The 19,498-nt window shown below is 45.2% G+C and overlaps 1 protein-coding gene across 2 annotated transcripts in view; it reads right to left on the bottom strand.

Moving 5' to 3' along the window:
* Nucleotides 1-13,751, bottom strand: part of FAM53C (family with sequence similarity 53 member C) — a 29,015-nt gene extending 15,264 nt beyond the window's left edge. Inside the window, exons 1-2 of one of the 2 annotated variants that reach the window (XM_044277369.1) lie at nucleotides 13,673-13,751; nucleotides 11,965-12,165 (exon numbers count right to left, since the gene is read on the bottom strand). In XM_044277369.1, coding sequence (XP_044133304.1) covers nucleotides 11,965-12,042 — 78 coding nt within the window. In that variant the 5' untranslated portion in view covers nucleotides 12,043-12,165; nucleotides 13,673-13,751. Of the gene's footprint in view, nucleotides 1-11,964; nucleotides 12,166-13,220; nucleotides 13,315-13,672 lie in introns of those variants that run through there. The other variant, XM_044277370.1, reaches the window with a different exon arrangement.
* Nucleotides 13,752-19,498: the final 5,747 nt, after the last annotated feature.

The raw sequence follows: 19,498 nt of genomic DNA, 5'->3' as shown, positions 1-19,498 counted from the left end.
TCCTTTCTGTTTGGATCCTCTAGAAAAGCAGTGTAATTGGTGTGTGGACTGACAGAAGGTCTATGGACCTTCTATGAATCTGCATACTGCTTGCTTGAAGACCTGAGCAAAGCCAAAACAGAAATGAAAGGGCGCAGTGCTCAGCTAGGTGCTTCTGCCCATTCGTCTTAGCAACTGGTGGGGTCTCAACAAAAGGATGTCCACCAATCGAAACTTCTCACAGTACCATGACATGGTAATCAATCACAGTCCAGTTTTCATTTTAGAGCAGTTTAAAAGGATTGTCCAGTTTTATGATACGGCTGATCTATCATCAGGATTGGTCATCAGTAGCAGATCTGCAGTTGTCCAACTCCAAAGCACCTCCATCGTTCAACGGTGCTTGTCCTCTTCATTGTTTACCTGCAGCCCAGAGGCCACATGCGGCCCTCGATACCATTCTGTGCAGCCCCCAACTATTTGGTAACAGATATGTATTTATTTGTCTTGTGGCTGCTTACATGTATTTTTCATGTATTCTCCCATTAGATGGGAGTTATAGAAGTGTAACTGACATTTATGATATATACTGTATGTTCAATATGCCAAAAATATAGTATTTCAGTTGTTAGTACTTCTAAGGTTTATTTTCGGCCCTTGGAATTGGTCTAGGCTGACAACGTAGCCCCCAACCAGAAAAGGTTGTGCACCCTTGGTCTAGATTGTAGCAGCAATGCAGTGTAATTACAGCTGCCTCTCCCATTCAAGTAAACTGTGAAGTCACACTCAACCACCATTACAAAGTAGATGGCCTGCAGGTAAAGTATGAAGAGGACAAGCACCGTGGTCCCTTCAAACAGTTGGTCAGTGGAGGTGCTGAGAACTGTACCATCTGATACTAATAACCAATCCTGAGGATAGGACGTCAATCAGAAAGCCAGACAGACCCTTTAAGGAATGAAAGATGAGCTCTGTTTGATTGCGATGCGCAATAAAGAAATTTTGATAAATGAGTCCCAATGAGCTAATACAGCAACAACAAAATTACTGTCCCATTATGTAATTTAGCATATAAATACAGTCATTGACAAAAAAATTAAAATAAAAGTAACGCATCTAGATAAAAATGTTGGATTTCTGCAAAACTTGGCATGCAGTTATGTCTCAGCCAGATATATAAATGATTACAAATGTGGTCTGATTAGACACTGGGTCTTGTCACAGGAGGGTGCAAAAGTGCTTCCCCCGCTGCCCTATAAGACTTGCAGAGGCTACTTGTGGGTAGTGATCATTGACTGTTGGACATGCCTTTACGATGCACTCAAAGACATTTTTCCCCTTTTGTGAGGGGAAGCAAATGACTGAGAAGGATGGTTATTTTGATGAATTGCCCAACATGTAGAGTATTCTGATAAAACTGTTAGGAGGTGTTGAGAGCAGTAGTTACACGCACACCAGTAGACAGGATATCTGATCCACTGATAAAGAACAAGCAGCTCCCACAGTTTTGTTTGTCCACCATTAAGACACAGGCAGCAGCTTTATTACGCACTTCTGTCTCTGCCTGGACCATTTCTAGTTTTCTGCAATTGACAACCAGCCACCGTAACTTTCGTTTGCAGTGGTATCGTGAAGAAGGCTGCTACAGATTGGAACTGTGTCGTCTTTAGTAATTAAATCAGGTTCTGTTTGTTCAGTTGGGTTCAAGTATGGAGGCCTCTTGGTGAGCGCTTTAATCGTGCCTTTGCTGTGATGATCTGGGGAGCCATCGCATTTGGAAGTCGGTCACCTCTAGTAGTGATAAAATGGACACCAACAACCCAGCGATATGTGCAGGACATCCTGCAGCCACATGTATTGCCTCACATTGTAGGACTTCCAACTGGCATTTTTCAGCAGGATAATGCTCCTCCACACACAGCAAGGATTTCCCACGAATGTCTCCTCCAGATTACAACACCTCCTTAACCTGCCCAGTTGCAAGATTTATCACAAATTGAGCATGTATGGGACCAGCTGGGACACCAGCTTCGGCAACCTATGAGTGTGCAGGAGCTACAGGCCCTGTTGTAACATCTATGGGCAAATGTGCCGCTGTATGCCTCCATGCCCAACCATATCTCATCTTGTGTCCAGGCCCGAAGTGGCCCATGTGGGTACTAGAGCCTCCTTTATATTGTACAGGTTTCCCCAATAATCTTCTTTCCCTCATATTGTAATCACTTACATATCTCATCATTACAGTCACACATAGAACGTTTCATTTCATTCCAACAACTCCTTGGTGAGTTTTTTTTTTTTTTGTTTTTTTGTCAATGAGTGTAAGAAATTATTGTGACAATAAGATTAGGTTGGTTTTCAACACCATTTCTACTTCATGCCGAGATGTTGGTATACCGCACCAAAACAATCAAAGGATCGACAAACTCATTATGATGTCAAAACTTGGTGATTAATATTTCTAACACTGTATGGGCTTAAACATGATCTGATCATGACTTTTTTTCTGTTGGAAACAGTTTCACATCATTTAAAGGGGTTGTCCAGTTTCCTAAATTGATGACCTATGCTCCGGATATACTGCTAACCTATTAGCTGTATGAAGAGAATGCAGTGCTCGTGCAAGTGCTGCCTTCTCTTCACTGTTACTTACTCGCTGTCGACATTACAGCGGCAACCATTGTAATTACAGCTGTCCCATTCACTTCAATGTGAAGGAGCAGTTGTAGTTACACTCCGTCCCATTGGAGTGAATGAGCTGTAATTACACCGCTTGCCACTGCAATATCTACAGCAAGCAGGTAAACAGCGAAGAGAAGGCGGCTCTCATACGAGCACTGTGGTCTCTTCAAACAGCTGAGGATAGGTCATCAATATAGGAAACCAGACAAACCCTTTAGGCTGGGTTCACACCTGAGCGTTTTACAGCGCGTTCAAACGCGCTGTAAAACGCTCAACACATGAAAACCAATGCTTCCCTATGGGAATGGTTCTCACCTGGGCGTTTTACAGCGCGTACGATCGCGCTGTAAAACGCCTGACGCATAATCAAGTACTTGAGCTTCTTTGGGGCGTTTTGACGCGCGTTTACTATTACAAAAAACGCGCGTTTGAGAAACGCTCAGGTGTGAACCCAGCCTTAAGGCTGAGTTCACACGAGCGTGACAGATTTGGTCCGGATGCGTTCAGGGTGCGTTCAGTTAAACTCGCACCATTTTGCAAGCAAGTTCAGTCAGTTTTGGCTGCAATTGCGTTTAGTTGTTCAGTTTTTTCCGCGCGGGTGCAATGCGTTTTGATGCGTTTTTCACGCGCGTGATAAAAAACTAAAGGTTTACAAACAACATCTCCTAGCAACCATCAGTGAAAAACGCATTGCATCTGCACTTACTTGCAGATGCAATGCGTTATTACGCAGCCCCATTCACTTCTATGGGGCCAGGGCTGCGTGAAAAACGCAGAATATAGAACATGCTGCGATTTTAAAGCATTGCAGAAGTGATGCATGAAAAAAAATGTGCACAGCCCCATTGAAATGAATGGGTCAGGATTCAGTGCAGGTGCAATGCGTTCACCTACTGCCCGTGTGAACGCAGCCTAAAAGGGGAACTGGTCATGCTGAACACCCTCAACATTAAAGATTCCTTTTAAAGGGGTTATGCCATAAAAAAATGTCTGTCACCAATCTGCAGGAGAGAGAACAAGGAGTCCTCTGTTCATGCCAATCCACAACTCCATTCATTTTATGGGACTGAGTTAAGGCACCTTTACACTGGGGGCGAGAATCAGCCAGATTCTTCTGAGTAAGTACCAAGCGAAATGCTCATTCATCAGATAATAGAATTGTTTGTGCGGTCACCTAAATCGTTTGCGGACAGTAGATTGTGCAGTCTAAACAGTCTCTGCTGCCAGCAAACAATGATTCTGTATGGTGACGAGTGATGACATTAGTGATCGCTCCTCCCTGTACTGTGGAGATCGCTGCATGTAAATGCAGAGGTCTCCCTCACTGACGAGCAGGCGATTGTTAGGAAAGAATGCTTCCCTCCTGACAATTGTCTGATAATCAATAAGTGTAATGGGGCCTTTAGACAGCGCGCCATCATACCACAGAAGTGAATGGGGCACTGCCATACCCCTCCATTCAGAGGACTTGTTCTCAGGATCACGGGACATCCCAGAGTTCGGACTTCCCTTTCCCCCCTGATCCATATTAAAGGTGTACTCAGGGCTTTTAATATTGATGACATCTCCTCAGTATAGGTCATCAATATCAGATCGGTGGGGGTCCGACACCCAGCATGCCCACCAATCAGCTGTGTGAAGGTAAGGCGTGCACAGTGCAGTCTCCCTTCTCTCTTCCTGCTCGTTGCTATGTCTATGGCAAGCAGGAAGAGAGAAGGGGGACGGCACACCTTCCCTTCATTCAGCTAATCGGTGGGGGTGCTGGGTGTCGGTCCCCCACCGATCTGATATTGATGACCTATCCCGAGCAGTTTTGGAAAAACTTTACTGGGTTGAGATGTTTAAATGAACTGTACTATGTAAGGGGGTCTTCCCATAAGCTGCATTTCTCACTGTGCATAATCGCTGGGGCCCCCCCATAACAAGTATAAGGCACCCAAAGCCCCCTGTGTGAATGTAGTGATAGTGTGGATGCATGACCCCCCCCCCATATCATTTGGATAAGCAGCAGAAGTTTATGGGGAAACCCCTTAAAGTGCATATCCCCATCATTTTACACACAGAAATTATTTACAGAAAAAAGTAGTGTCAGGCACCTTGCACATCGTGTTCTGGAGATCCATTCTCCCATTCCATTCAGATCAAATGGAGGATCAAATCACAGCACCCCATTTTCTTAGGGAGCGCTTCTTCTCTCACTTGTGCCACGATCAAATCCTCCTTGATCTAAAAAGACATACGGGAGAGTGGTTCTTCGGAATGGGATATGTAAGGGCCTAACTTCATAGATAAAGTACATCACATAACCAGTCATGGGTTCCTGCCTGTATTTTAGCCCAGAGCTGCACTGAATACTGCAGGCCTCAGAGCTGAGATCTCCAGGCATTCCTTGCTGTTGTAACATGTACACAGAACTTTCTCCAATGATTGACATTCCTGGAAGTGTAGACTTTACACCAGGCAAGAAACTGCAATCTGATGTAAGAAATCAACCAGGCCACTCGGGAGCCTATTCCCGAGTGTAACTAGCAGAACTATGAAGGCAGTTCTGGGTGGTAAGACAGGATGAAACCACTGCAGTTATATAATGCTATAGTTCACTTCTGCATCAGTAATGAGAGCAAAGTAAAAGGTTTTTCCAAGATTTCATATACATCAGAATCTGATTGGTGGGAGTCTGACAGCCAGGACCTCCGCTGATCAGCTGTTTGAGGAGGCACCGGCACTCCTGCGAGCGCCGTGGCCTTCTCAGTCGATGCCAAGCACAGTCCTGTACATTGTATAGCAGCTGTGTTTGGTATTGCACTCAGCCCTATTCACTTCTATGGGGCCGAGCTGCTCCTAGGCCACGTGAGAGATGAACGCGTCCTCACTGGCCTAAGAAAAGCTGTGAGAAGGCCACAGTGCTCATAGGAGCGCCAGTGCCTCCTCAAACAGCTGATCGGTGGGGACCCGGGTGTCGGACTCCCACCAATCAGGTACTGATGACTTTTCCAGAGGATAGGTCATCAGCCGTGTTGAGCAAACTTGTATTTCAAGTTCGGGTTATCTAAGAATTCCGTTATGGATTCCGCTACCACGGACCATAACTTATTGTCTGTGGTAGCGGAATCCATAACAGAATTCTTAGATAACCTGAACCTTGTACGCCGAACTTGAAATACAAGTTCGCTCAACACTAGTCATCAGTATCAAAATCTCGGAAAATCCCTATAAATCAAAAATAACAAGTGTCAGATTGTATGACAGACATTAACAATGTTGGATGGACCCCTTTGACTATATGAGGTCCATTTGGTTTCTGTCATGGGATCCAACACTTTATCGGACAAAATTGCCTTTATGCTGCAATATTTTGTCCGGGCATCTGTGACCAGATTTGTCCCTATGACACTGGCTGGTCTGTTACATGTGCACTTGGCAGCTGAAGACATCTGTGTTGGTTCCATCTTCATATGTGCCAGCATTGCTGAGAAAAATGATGTTTTAATATATGCAAATGAGCCTGTAGGAGCAACGGGGGTGTCGCCATTACACCTAGAGGCTCAGCTCTCTCTGCAACTGCTGTGCCCTCTTGAATTTGATTGACAGGACAGGCAGTGTAAATGTCATCGTTCCTGACCCAGTCAAACAAAGTGCAGAGGGCGCAGCAGTTTCAGAGAGAGCAGAGCCTCTAGGTGTAACAGCAACGCCCTCGTTGCTCCTAGATGCTCATTTACATATATTATAATTTCTTTTTTTCCAGCAATACTGGCAAATATGAAGATGGGACCAACACAGATGCCTTCAGCTGCCAGGTGCACATGTTGCAGGTCAGTCAGTGTCATAGGCACAAATCTGCTGACAGATGCCCTTTAATGGCCAGATGTGAACAAAGAAACTGCCCCTTGCCAATGCATCAGCCTGCATTACAAGACTACTTTATAACACTCCATAGCCTTCTAGAGTTGTCCTGCTATATTCTTATTTTCACCCAATATCAAGTATTTCACAGATGAAGTTGCCTTATCTCTTCTTGTCATGGACTGCAAACATTTTCACAAAATACACATATATAAAGCACATCAGTACAAATTATAGATACGAAAAGCAGTACAAGGCCAGTTTCACACAGTGCAGATTTGGCCAGTATTTTGCATCTGTATTTAAAGGCTATGCACATCATTGAGGGCATGTTTACAATTGCATTTTACTCATTTTGGGCTAAAAATCATTTTTAATTGGTCTTTGTTAAAAATGTTAGTTTTTGTCCTACAGGATTATGGTTCGGCCTATCTGCAGAGTATCTTGCTTTCAGTTTCACAATGAGCCGTCCTGTTGTTATTCCGATGGCTATTATAACAATATGGTTTAACCACTTCACATCCAGGCCATTTGCCCCCTTCCTGACCAGCCAAATTTTGCAACTCTGACGTGTCACTTTATGTAGTAATAACTTTGGAACACTTACTTATCCCAGCCATTCAGAGATTGTTTTCTCGTGACATATTGTACTTCATGACAGTCATAAATTTGAGTCAATATATTTCACACTTATTTATGAAAAAATATATATATTTACCAAAAAGTTAAAAAAATTAGCAATTTTCAAAATTTCTATTTCTCTGCTTTTAAAACGGAAAGGGATACCTCATACAATATTTATTACTTAACATTCCCCATATTAGGGCTGCAACGATTAATCGATGTAATCGATTATATTCGATAACTGGATTCGTTGTCGACGAATCCAGTTATCGAATAATCGCCGATTCGTTGCTATTCGGGCGGGCGGGCGGGCGGGCGCTGCATCTTTATTTTACCTTTTTACAATGACGCTCCCGCTCCTGTAACAGCCAGGCAGAGCGGACGGCGGCGTAACGTCACTCAATCACGTGACGCGCCTGCTCCGCCTCCTTCATTCATGAAGTGGGCGGAGCAGGCGCGTCACGTGATTGAGTGACGTTACGCCGCCGTCCGCTCTGCCTGGCTGTTACAGGAGCGGGAGCGTCATTGTAAAAAGGTAAAATAAAGATGCAAGCGCCGGGGCTGTTAGGGGGAAGGGGGGTCTGTGTATAGCACTGCTATGGGGAGGGGGGAGGATCTGTGTATAGCACTGCTATGGGGAGGAGGGGGGGTCTGTGTATGGCACTGCTATGGGAAGGGGGGTCTGTGCACTGTTATGAGGAAAGGGATCTGTGCACTGTTATGCCCATAACAGTGCACATATCCCCCTCTCCATAACTACGCCGTCCACAGATCCCCCATAATAGTGTCGTCCACAGATCCCCCATAAGTGTCGTCCACAGATCCCCCATAAACGCCGTCCACAGATCCCCCATAAACGCCGTCCACAGATCCCCCATAAACGCCGTCCACAGATCCCCCATAAACGCCGTCCACAGATCCCCCATAAACGCCGTCCACAGATCCCCCATAATAGTGTCGTCCACAGATCCCCCATAAACGCCGTCCACAGATCCCCCATAAGTGTCGTCCACAGATCCCCCCATAAGTGTCGTCCACAGATCCCCCCATAAGTGTCGTCCACAGATCCCCCATAAGTGTCGTCCACAGATCCCCCATAAGTGTCGTCCACAGATCCCCCATAAGTGTCGTCCACAGATCCCCCATAAGTGTCGTCCACAGATCCCCCCATAAGTGTCGTCCACAGATCCCCCCCATAAGTGTCGTCCACAGATCCCCCCCATAAGTGTCGTCCACAGATCCCCCCCCATAAGTGTCGTCCACAGATCCCCCCCCATAAGTGTCGTCCACAGATCCCCCCCCATAAGTGTCGTCCACAGATCCCCCCATAAGTGTCGTCCACAGATCCCCCCATAAGTGTCGTCCACAGATCCCCCCATAAATGTCGTCCACAGATCCCCCCATAAATGTCGTCCACAGATCCCCCATAAGTGTCGTCCACAGATCCCCCATAAGTGTCGTCCACAGATCCCCCATAAGTGTCGTCCACAGATCCCCCATAATAGTGTCGTCCACAGATCCCCCATAATAGTGTCGTCCACAGATCCCCCATAAGTGTCGTCCACAGATCCCCCATAAGTGTCGTCCACAGATCCCCCATAAGTGTCGTCCACAGATCCCCCATAAGTGTCGTCCACAGATCCCCCATAAGTGTCGTCCACAGATCCCCCATAAGTGTCGTCCACAATTTGTTTTAATATGGCCTTTGAACATAATTTTTCAAGTAAGATCATATAAACCTCTGTTTTGTAATTTTGTCGTTTTTCCCGATTAATCGATTAATCGTAGAAATTAATCGGCAACTAATCGATTATTCAAATAATCGTTAGCTGCAGCCCTACCCCATATGTCAACTTTATGTTTGCATCATTTTGGAAATGTCATTTTATTTTTTTAGGACATTAAAAGGCTTAGAAGTTTAGAAGCAATTCTTAACATGTTTAAGAAAATTGCCAAAACCCACTTTTTAAAGGACTAGTTCAGTTCTGAAGTCACTTTGTGAGGCTTACATAATAGAAACCACCCAAAAATGACCCATTGCATAAACTACACCCCTCAAGGTATTCAAATCTGATTTTATAAACTTTGTTCACCTTTTACTTGTTCTATTTTGGGGTACATATGATTTTTAACTGCTCTATATTACTTTTTTGTGAGGCAAGGTAACCCAAAAAAATGGCTGTTTTAGCACCATTTTATTTATTTTTTACAACATTCATCTTACAGGTTAGATCATGCGCTATTTTTATAGAGGAGGTTGTTACAGATGCAATGATATCAAATATGTCTACTTTGTTTCAGTTTTACATAATAAAGCATTTTTTTTTTTTAATATATGTTTTTGTGTCTACATCTTCTGAACGCCATATTTTTTTTATTTTTCTGCCAGTTTTTGCAGGAAGAGTTGACATTTTTATTCGTACCATTTTTGGGTACATATGATTTTTTGTTCATTATAACACTTTATGGGGCAATGTGACCCCAAAAAATAGGTTGTTTTATTTATAAAAATTTTTTACAGCGTTCACCTGAGGGCTTAGGTCATGTGACATTTTTATAGAGCAGATTGTTACGGACGTGGCGATGCCTAGTATGTATACCTTTTCTTATTTAAGTTCTACACAATAATAGCATTTTTGAAACCCAAAATAATTATGTTTTAGTGTCTCCATAGTCTAAGAGCCAGTTTTTATTTATTTTTTTGACCGATTGTCTTAGAGTCTCATTTTTTGCGGGATGAGATGACAGTTTGATTAGTTCTATTTTTGGAGGCATATGCCTTTTTGATCGCTTGGTGCACTTTTTGTGATGCAAGGTGACAAAAATTGCTTTTTTTTTTTACACAGTTTATAATTTATTTATTTTTTATGGTGTTTATAGGACTGGGTGGATCACGGACGCGGCAATACCAAATATGTCTATTTTTATTTTCTATTAAAATATATATTTATAAAAAAAAAACTCCTTACTTGGGGAATTTTTTTATTTTACATGTGAAACCTTTTTTTCATTTTACACTTTGCGTCCCCCATAAGGTCATACAAGTCCTCTGGGGGACATTTAACTGCACTTTTTTTTCACTTTTGATTCCTCCTGTAACTGGGGCTGACATAATAGCCCCAGTTACAGGGGACATACACCCCCCCCCCCCCCCCCAGAGAGGCTGTACAGCACTATACAACGCTATACAGCCTCAGTGCAGGGCTGGTCGAGGTCTGTAGAAGACCCGACAGCTCCTGCACTCTGCCTCGGAGGTCACATGACGCTTCCTGATCTGTGTATACAGCGATCTAAAAGGCAGGGACACCTGGGCACTGTCCCTGCCTTCTCTAAGGGTTGCCCTGCTGTCACTGACAGTGGGCAACCCGATCTGCAGCTGCACGATTAGCGTGCAGCTGCCATCTCTGAATGGACACTTAGAAACGTCCAGAGATAGAGATCCACCTCCCGGACGTTTATAGTCAACCGGCAGACGAGAGGTGGGCTAAAAATCATATTAATTGTTTTTTTTATTTTTTATGTTCAGATGTTTTTGATACAAAGCAGTCTGTATGCAGAGTATCACTTCTCAGTCCCATCAGCTGGTGGTGCATGTGATTCCTTACCCTTGATATTCTGATCAGTTTGAAAAATGATGACCAATTCTCAGGATAAAGTCATCAGTATCTGATCGGTGTGGGTCCGACAACCGTGACCCCTGCCAGTCAGCTGTTTTGAGAAGGCACCGGCACTCCAGTGAGCGCCGCAGCCTTCTCCGTGCTTACCAAACAGAGCGTCGTACATTGTATAGTGGCTGTGCTTGATATCACACTCAACCCCATAGAAGGGAAGGGGGCTGAGCACGATACCAAGCACAGCCACTATAAAATGTACGGCGCTCTGCTTGGTGAGCATGGAGAAGGCCGCGATGCTCACAGGAGTGCCAGTGCCTTCTCAAAACAGCTGATTGGGAGGGGTCCGACACCTGATATAGATAGATAGATATAGTGAGCAGGAAGAGAGAAGGGAGACGGCACACACACGCAGGGTACGCCTTCTCTCCATACAGCTGATCGGCAGGGGTTGCGGGTGTCAGACCCCCACCGATCAGATACTGATTACCTGTCCTGATGATGTCATCAGTATCAAAATCTTGAAGAACTCTTTTAACAAAGACCACTTGAAAAAATGCTTTTTAGCCCAAAAAGAGAATAATTAAATCATAAAACATTGCCCCAAAGTTGTCTGTAGCCTTCAAATGAGTGCTTATGAGTCGTCAGGAATTCAGAGATAAGGACTAGACGTGGCTGTAACCACAACCCTGTAGGACAAAAACGGTTGAAATTTTTTTTATTTTTTTTTATAAAGACTAATTGAAAACATGATTTTTATCTTATAATGAAATCATACACAAATGCTCCTGAAAGCATTCATAGCCTTTACTTCAAAACCAGAAGAGCATCTTAAAAAGGGAAAATTTACCTGTTTCTAGTACACACATATTGAGGCAAAATACTGAGCAAATCTGCATTTAGATGCCATAGGACAATGACTTTTCAAAGCCTATATCAGGGACCCCTCAGCTTATTTGAGGGCCACCTGTTGGTCAGAAATACAGAAACAAGTGACATAAGGGCACATGGCATAAATAGTGTAGTAATGAAGGAGGGCAACGTGACATCACTTTAGGATATTCACACAGAAGCCTGCGACAACTGGGCCATTGAGAAGTCAATGAACATGACTCTTTCATGGGAGTCCTATACAACCCCACCAACTGGCGTTGTCCGACTACCACCACCATAGAGCTCCCCTGACATGAACCAGATGAACACAACAGGACACACAAGGCCTTACCAGACTTATACTGAAAGATTTGCATTTCAGGTCCTCCAGACTTTGTTTTTGTAATTGTTCTGTAATCATGGAGATCATGATGCTTAGGTCAGGCTTCTCACTGGTCTTCTCAGTAACAAGTATAGGACATGATGGCAACCTCAGTGCCAGTCTTCACTGGGCCCAACAAGCTGAGAATCAGTTAGACCCCATCATTCCATCCTGCATTAAACAGACACACAGTCATTCCTCTGGGCAGAGCAGGACAGAGCTACAACAACTACTCCCATAGTGATGGATCTGATGGCTCCACTATCATCTCGGGGCCTAGTGACCATAACAAACCATCTACCTACACTGTCAGGTGGTCTTGGTGAGAGGAAGGCCTGCAGAGCACTGGGTTGTAATCATGCAATATGGAGAAGGTTGGCAGGGTGGCATCTATTGGAAGAGTAAATAATGCAGACACGCTGACCTTATGCCAGGGCTCTGGGCCCTACTGCACACCACGTCTAGGATGTTCTCTCAATGGGCACACATACACAGATCGCATGCACCCCGGAGGGTCTCATCTGTGCGGCCTGCAGACGCATCTCCAGATTGATGTGCTAGTATCGTGACATGGGGGATGCAGGATCTGAGGGAGGATGGGGGTAGAGCAGCTCTCACCACCTCCAAACCAATGCGGTGCCGGCCTGTCTGCCCAGTGACATCTTCTGCCTGTGCAGGAATAGGATGCGGTGCTGAGGGCAGCAATGACAGGCCCCCCAGTGACTGCAGCGCTTGCTCTGGAGCGTGAAGAGTTAAAGGCTTGTTTATCTCCCTCCTCAGGAGATGGCCTGGCCGGCGCCTTCCCCGGGCCGCATTCTACATCGTTCGCATCGCCGAGGCCTCCCACGTCAGCCCGCCTCCCCTTCACCTTGTCTCCGCCGCCCCCACCTGCTCTGCCGTTACCTGCCCCCAATAACGACCCTCCCAACGACCCAGAGCAGCTTGTGAGCCACCAGCGGCCCTGCAGAGCCCTTAAATACCGTCTGGACCGAACCACTTTTATAGGGAGAACGGCCGGGTCAGTGAACGGCACAGCAAGGTACAAAAGCTATGGAAACCTTAGTACCCTGTGCCGAGCGCGCTCAGTATATTAGCTACTTAGTCCCGGCCTGCCTTCTGAAGCGCAAAGGTGATGCTGCGGGAGGAGAGACAAGCCGTGGTCGTATCAGTGTCCCCCACAGACGAATCGGCTGCCCTGGTCCCTAGTGCGGAACAAACCATCTTACACCATAGACGGGGCGGGCGGCTGGGCTTCTGTCAGCCTGCACCTCTAGCGGGTACCGCGGTCAGCAGGCGGGTGCTGTCACCAGAGCTCGGCGCAGTGTCGCCGGTATCGTTAGCGTGTGTCGCGGGCTGTGCGGCATGCTGGGATTGGCCGGTCACAACCCAGGCCAGGAACACCCCCCCGCTATTTGTACGGGTTCCGTGTGGAAGCAGGACGTGCTGGGAAGTGTAGTTTTCTAGCGCCAGGCTGCTGTATTTCTCTAACTTGTGGGTGTGCGGTGATGATGCAGGCCTGACCCTCCAGTGTCCATGTTGTGGTACCACACTGCTACTGAGGGTGTGCAACAGCCTGGCACCCTACCTCCAGCACTGAGGGCAAATGCCAGCTGGAAAGTGACAAGTAATAAATACACGACCTATTCATCACATACATGTATGAAAGCCATTACGTTACCTTCCCCATTTCCATTCATCTCTTCTCACGAAGGTATGTGTTTCCCCACCTGAGGGCATGTCCACACAGTGCAGTCATGCTGCAGACCGGACGTGCCCTATAGCTGGTTTCAGACCCGGACCACCCTTCTTTCTACAATGGGTTTCATAGAGTTCACTAGAATTTCTTCCTATCACTTGTATAAAGAACCTTTCTGGACTCTGAGTACTGCTGCTGCCGTAGGGGCCATGGTAGATCTGCATCACATGTAGGCCTCATGCACACGACCGTATGTATTTTGCAATCCGCAAAAAATACAGATGACGCCCATGTACATTCCCTATTTTGCAGAACAGCTGGCCCCTGATAGAACAGTACTATCCTTGTCCGTAGGGCAGACAGTAATAGGACATGTTCTATTTTTTTGGGCGGAACAGAAATATGGACATGGAAACAAAGCACACAGAGTAACTACCTTTTTTTGTGGACCCATTGAAATGAATGGTTCCGCATACAGTCCACAATAAAACTGGACCGGACACAGAAAGAAAATACGTTAGTTTGCATGAGCCCTTTGGTTATGTTCACATCTGGTGTTCTTTGGCCTGGGTTTATGGCAAACATCACAGATAACATTTCCTGTCACAATTGCCCAAAAATCCCATTCTGTGAACGTAGCCTTCGGCTACTTTCAGACAAGCAGGTTCACTCCGGTACACATTCTCCCTTATTTCCTGCTTGATGTTAGGTGTTCGGCATGTGTCGGTACAGTAACCAATATATAGTACAGTCACTAACCAGGGCAGTTGGTATCAATAGATAAGTCTCTTTAGTAAAGTGACAGATAGGGGTAGTAGTACATACAGTTTCAAGTAGAATCACAGTGCAATTCCTTCTCCAATAGCAACATATGGACAAATCCAATGATGGGGGTTATAGTACTCAGTCTTCCTAAAGTCTCTCTGCAGAACCTCAGGCATGCAATAAGGTTCTTTTAAATCGGCATGCAGGGAGCAGAATCAAAAGAGGTTGTCTCACTTCAGTAAGGGTCCATTCACACGTCCGCAATTTCGCAGAACCGAACTGCGGACCTATTCATTTTATGGGGCAGCACGATGTGCTGCCTGGACACGGAATTGCGGGTCCGCAATTCCGTTACCCAAAAAATGAGAACATGTCCTATTCTTGTCCGCAATTGCGGACAAGAATAGGCATATTTTAATTAGTGCCAGCAATGTATGGAAAAAATGCGTATAGCAGCACAACGAAAAATTAAAGTCTTATCTTGTGGTGGTGCCAGCCGTGTTGGGAGCCAGTCAGAAGTTCCCCCTTGGATGCATCATATAGAAGAAACCGCAGCACTCTCCTGTCTTCAATTCAGTGGAATTTATTTTACCAGCAAAAAAAAGGCGACGTTTCGACCGTAAAGGTCTTTCTCAATGTGTGGTCCGCAAAATGGGGAACGCACATTGCCGCTGTGTTTTGCAGATCCGTGGATCCGCAAAACACATTGCGGACGTGTGAATGGACCCCAAGTGGCATTTATCACGTAGAAAAAGTTAATACACGGCACTTACTAATGTATTGTGATTGTCCATATTGCTTCCTTTGCTGGCTGGATTCATTTTTGTATCACATTATACACTGCTTATTCCTGTAGTGTGCAAGCATGACCACCACTGATGGATTGCAGGGTGGTCTGTAACCATGGAAACATAGAAAGTCAAATTGAAGCGCTCACCTGCGTATCGTATCAGAGGCACTGATGTGGCCAGGACAAAGCCAATGTAAACTGTGTAAAAAGTGGAAGGGTCCAGCTTCTGCTAAAACAATATCCTTTATTCGATGCAGTAAAATCCATACAAAACCAGACAGATGCAGAATCGCCGCATTTCAGATCTCAAGTTAACGATCCTTACTCATACCATGTAACCAAGCAGTGTATAATGTGATGAAAAAATGAATCTAGCCAGCAAAGGAAGCAATATGGATAATAGTACATTAGTAATTGGCTTGTATTATCTTTCTCTACATGATGAATGCCATTTACTGAAGTGAGACAACCCCTTTAAGATACAGCTGGCCAAACCATTCCAAAGTGTGGAAGGGGTGCCAGCAATGTTCCTTCTCACAGCAGCAAAGTCTCTCTGCCCAAACGTGCACAATACCTTGTTGAATGACTCCAATGCACAACAACAAAAAGAAAAGACAGGTCCAGAATAAAAGCATAGCATAATTTATTAATCCATAATAACACAAAATACAAGTATGTAAAAATCAGTATTGCTGAAGAATATTAGAGGGAAATAGAAAATCCCACCAATATAGAGTGCACCTGGGCAGTGCAATCAACACTCAGGATCTCATGAGGTATGTATAAAAAAAAAAAAATTTTAAAAAAAAAGCCAAATTTACATGCAGTCTGGGTCACGTGCCTGACATTTGCGTCGGATATCACGTGACCCAGAAGCACGGCGTGAGCACGGACCAGTTGAGCACATCATGCTGCTGCGTCGCTTTGCACGTCTCAGGTGAGCTCAATTGGGTCCCTTATCAGATTTCCTGGATCAGGGGCCTATATACGCCTGGCCATTTTAATAGCAGACACTTCCTGGCAAAGCCAGCAGGTGAAACACGTGTCGAGGTGGGCATTTTTCCTGGCGGTGCGATAATGCAGTGGCCGGGTTTGGGATGGGCCCAACGCTACGCTAGGTTCCCAGGACACCGTTGAGGTGTCACCATGTATTGCTGCTCTCCGGAAGGGATGATAAGGCGTGGTGCACCCCAATGGGAAATAAGTCCAGAGAGTCAGGGTCTGCAGTAACCAGTGTGCTTCTTTACTGGAGGAATTCAGGTGCAAAACAATACAGGCGAGGCATAGCGCTGGCTTCTCCAGTCTCCTCCCTGGCAGAAGAAGGGTTTGATACTAAGGCCTGAGCTAGCTGTCCCTCTCTCTCAGAAGGTTGGTACCCTGGTCCAAGGCTGGTGATCCAGGGTCTGTGGCAGCGTATCCCTGTCTCAGTGTCTTCTTCTGGTCACTCAGTAGTCTGGCAGAGTCTCCTCTTCCAAGCACTGTTCCCTAACTGCAGAACACTAGGGCCTCTGACTGCTCTCCTTATATACCATTTCCAGCTAGACTGCATACCTCCCAACTTAAGAAAAGGAGGAAGAGTGACATATTGAGCAAAGCACGCCGCGGCAAATTTTTCCTGCACTAGGCCACACCCCTAACTCCGCACAAAACATAAAACTTAAATACCTAATCCCATCCTGTCCCCTAAATGCCCCCCACATAGTAATTATTCCCCCTTTATGCCACCACACAGTAGTTATACCAGATATGTACACAGTAATATGCCCAGTAAAGTGCCACCTTCACAGGCAGGATTATGTGGGTGCAGTGCGGGGGGGGGGGGGGGATTACTCAGGTCCAATGCGTGCATTGCACCCGCACTGAATCCGGACCCATTCACTTCAATGGGGCTGTGTACATGAGCGGTGATTTTCACGCATCACTGGTGCGTTGCGTGAAAATGGCAGCATGCTCTATATTGTGCGATTTTCACGCAACGCAGGCCCCATAGAAGTGAATGGGGCTGCGTGAAAATCGCAAGCATCTGCAAGCAAGTACGGGTGCAGTGCGATTTTCACACATGGTTGCTAGGAGACGATCGGGATGGGGACCCGATCTTTATTATTTTACCTTATAACATGGTTATAAGGGGAAATAGCATTCGTAATACAGAATGCATAGTAAAATAGTGATCGAGGGATTACATTTTCTTAAAAACAATTAAATAAACTCGCCTTAATCCACTTGAACGCTCAGCCTGGCATGTCTTTATTTTTTGATAAAGGACCTGTGGTGGTATCACTGCACTCATCACATGGTCCAGCACTATGGTGAGTGACCATGTGATGAGCACAGTGATGTCATCAAAAGGTCCTTTAGCCAGGTCCTGAAGGATGTAGAAAGAGGAGATCCACTACGTTTATGCTTTTTAACCCCTCCATCCCTATTTAACTAAGCATTCTGTATTCAGAATGCTATTATTTTCCCTTATAACCATGTTATAAGGGAAAATAATAAAATCTACACAACACGAACATCTGTGAAGAAGTTCGGGTCTGGGTACCAAACATGCACCCGCATCCTGTCCAGCCCTCACACGCTACACGCCAGTGTGAAAAAAAGGCTTTATTTTTGCACTGAATTTTCAATTTTCATATGATATGCAGTTATGTTAGCAGAGTTTATTAGAGATTATTAGGCTACAGGTTGTTCATCTACATTTGATTACTTTATGTACCGTAATTATTCGTGTGACATGCGATTGTCACTATTCATATAGTTAGAGATGAGCACATTTCATATTTTGAAATTAGTTTGTACTTTGTTCACTGGTAAAAGGTAAATTGCGTTATGGATTCCATTACCACGGACCATAACGCAATTCGATGACGAAATGTATAAAGGAATGCCTTTAGAGGCGATCCGTTATTCATTCCGTCATAATAGAAGTCTATGAGCTGCATAACAGATCTGTCCCGTTTCTGTTATGCAGGAGAGGACTCCCTTGCAGGTCAAAAACACAGAACAGGAGCAGATCTTTCCATTAGGCCGAATGCAAACGACTGTGGAACACTGATGTGAGTGGTCCGGGGTATCCCGGCCTGGCATCCTGCTGAGAGCAGGAGCGCACGGCATCATTGGTTGCTATGACACCGTGCGCTTCGTGCCACCACTGCAGTACAGTAATAGACTCGTATAGATCATACGAGTATTACTGTACAGCGGCACAAAGCGCACGGTGTCATAGCAAACATGACTGTGCGCCCCTGCTTTCAGCAGGATGCCAGGCCGGGATACCACGGACCACTCACATCAGTGTTCCACGGCCACATGCATTCGGCCTTATACTTTATCTGAGTAGGCTTCACTTTGAGTTTTGGCTTGCAGTAACTAATGGAAATAACTGACCAATTAACTGAAGTGTGAACTTGTGCCAAGCCTCAAATACACATGGTGCTCTCTTCTGAACCTTAAGATGTGCCCAAAAAGCAGTTTATGACAACACAGGAGGTATTGTCATACTCCCCCCAAAAAAGGTGGGGTGCTTTTTCATCTATTACAACAAGGGATGAGCAAATCGACTGTTAGAATGCAGTTTATTGTAGCTAGCTGAAATGAATCAAGTCATCCCCACAATGCAGAACACCAGGGTTTATCGAGGCTGCTAAACTGGCTAAATAGAAAGCTGCATCCTGAATGCATGTCAGAACTGCACTGTGTGCCAGCACCCTAAGGGCTCATCCACATAGCAGTGTTTTTTGTCCATACCCAAACTATTATTTGTAGGTCAGATGCAGACCCATTAATTTCTATAAGGATACCTTAGGGTCTCTTCAAATGTGAACATGGCACCTGAAAAAAAAGCCATAGATCACGCCTTCCCTTTAGAGTCCTGCAGTGTGCCCATACAGCAGTTTACCACAACATATAGGGTGTTGTCATATTTAGTAGAAAATGGGTAATATTGTCGTGTAATTTTCTCCTGTTACGCCTTGTGGAGAAAAAAAAATAATTGGTCCAAAAGTTTAATATCTTTCATTTTCACAGCCAAGGTGTTTCTAAACTCTATAAAACACCTCTTGGGTCAAAGTGCTCAGTCAACCCCTGGAAAAAATTGAGTCACTTTTTTTGGAGGAGGGGGGGGATATTATATGTGTATCTCAGGGTCTCTTCACGTGTAACAATGCCCAAAAATCATTCCAGCAAAATGTGGCCTCCAAAAAGCATAGGGCCCTCCTTCCCTGTGCCCATACAGCAGTTTATGACCACATATG

This window comes from Bufo gargarizans, chromosome 2, assembly GCF_014858855.1.
Source record: "Bufo gargarizans isolate SCDJY-AF-19 chromosome 2, ASM1485885v1, whole genome shotgun sequence".
NCBI classification, from domain to species: Eukaryota; Metazoa; Chordata; class Amphibia; order Anura; family Bufonidae; genus Bufo; species Bufo gargarizans.
This window is presented reverse-complemented; position numbering and strand designations above follow the sequence as displayed.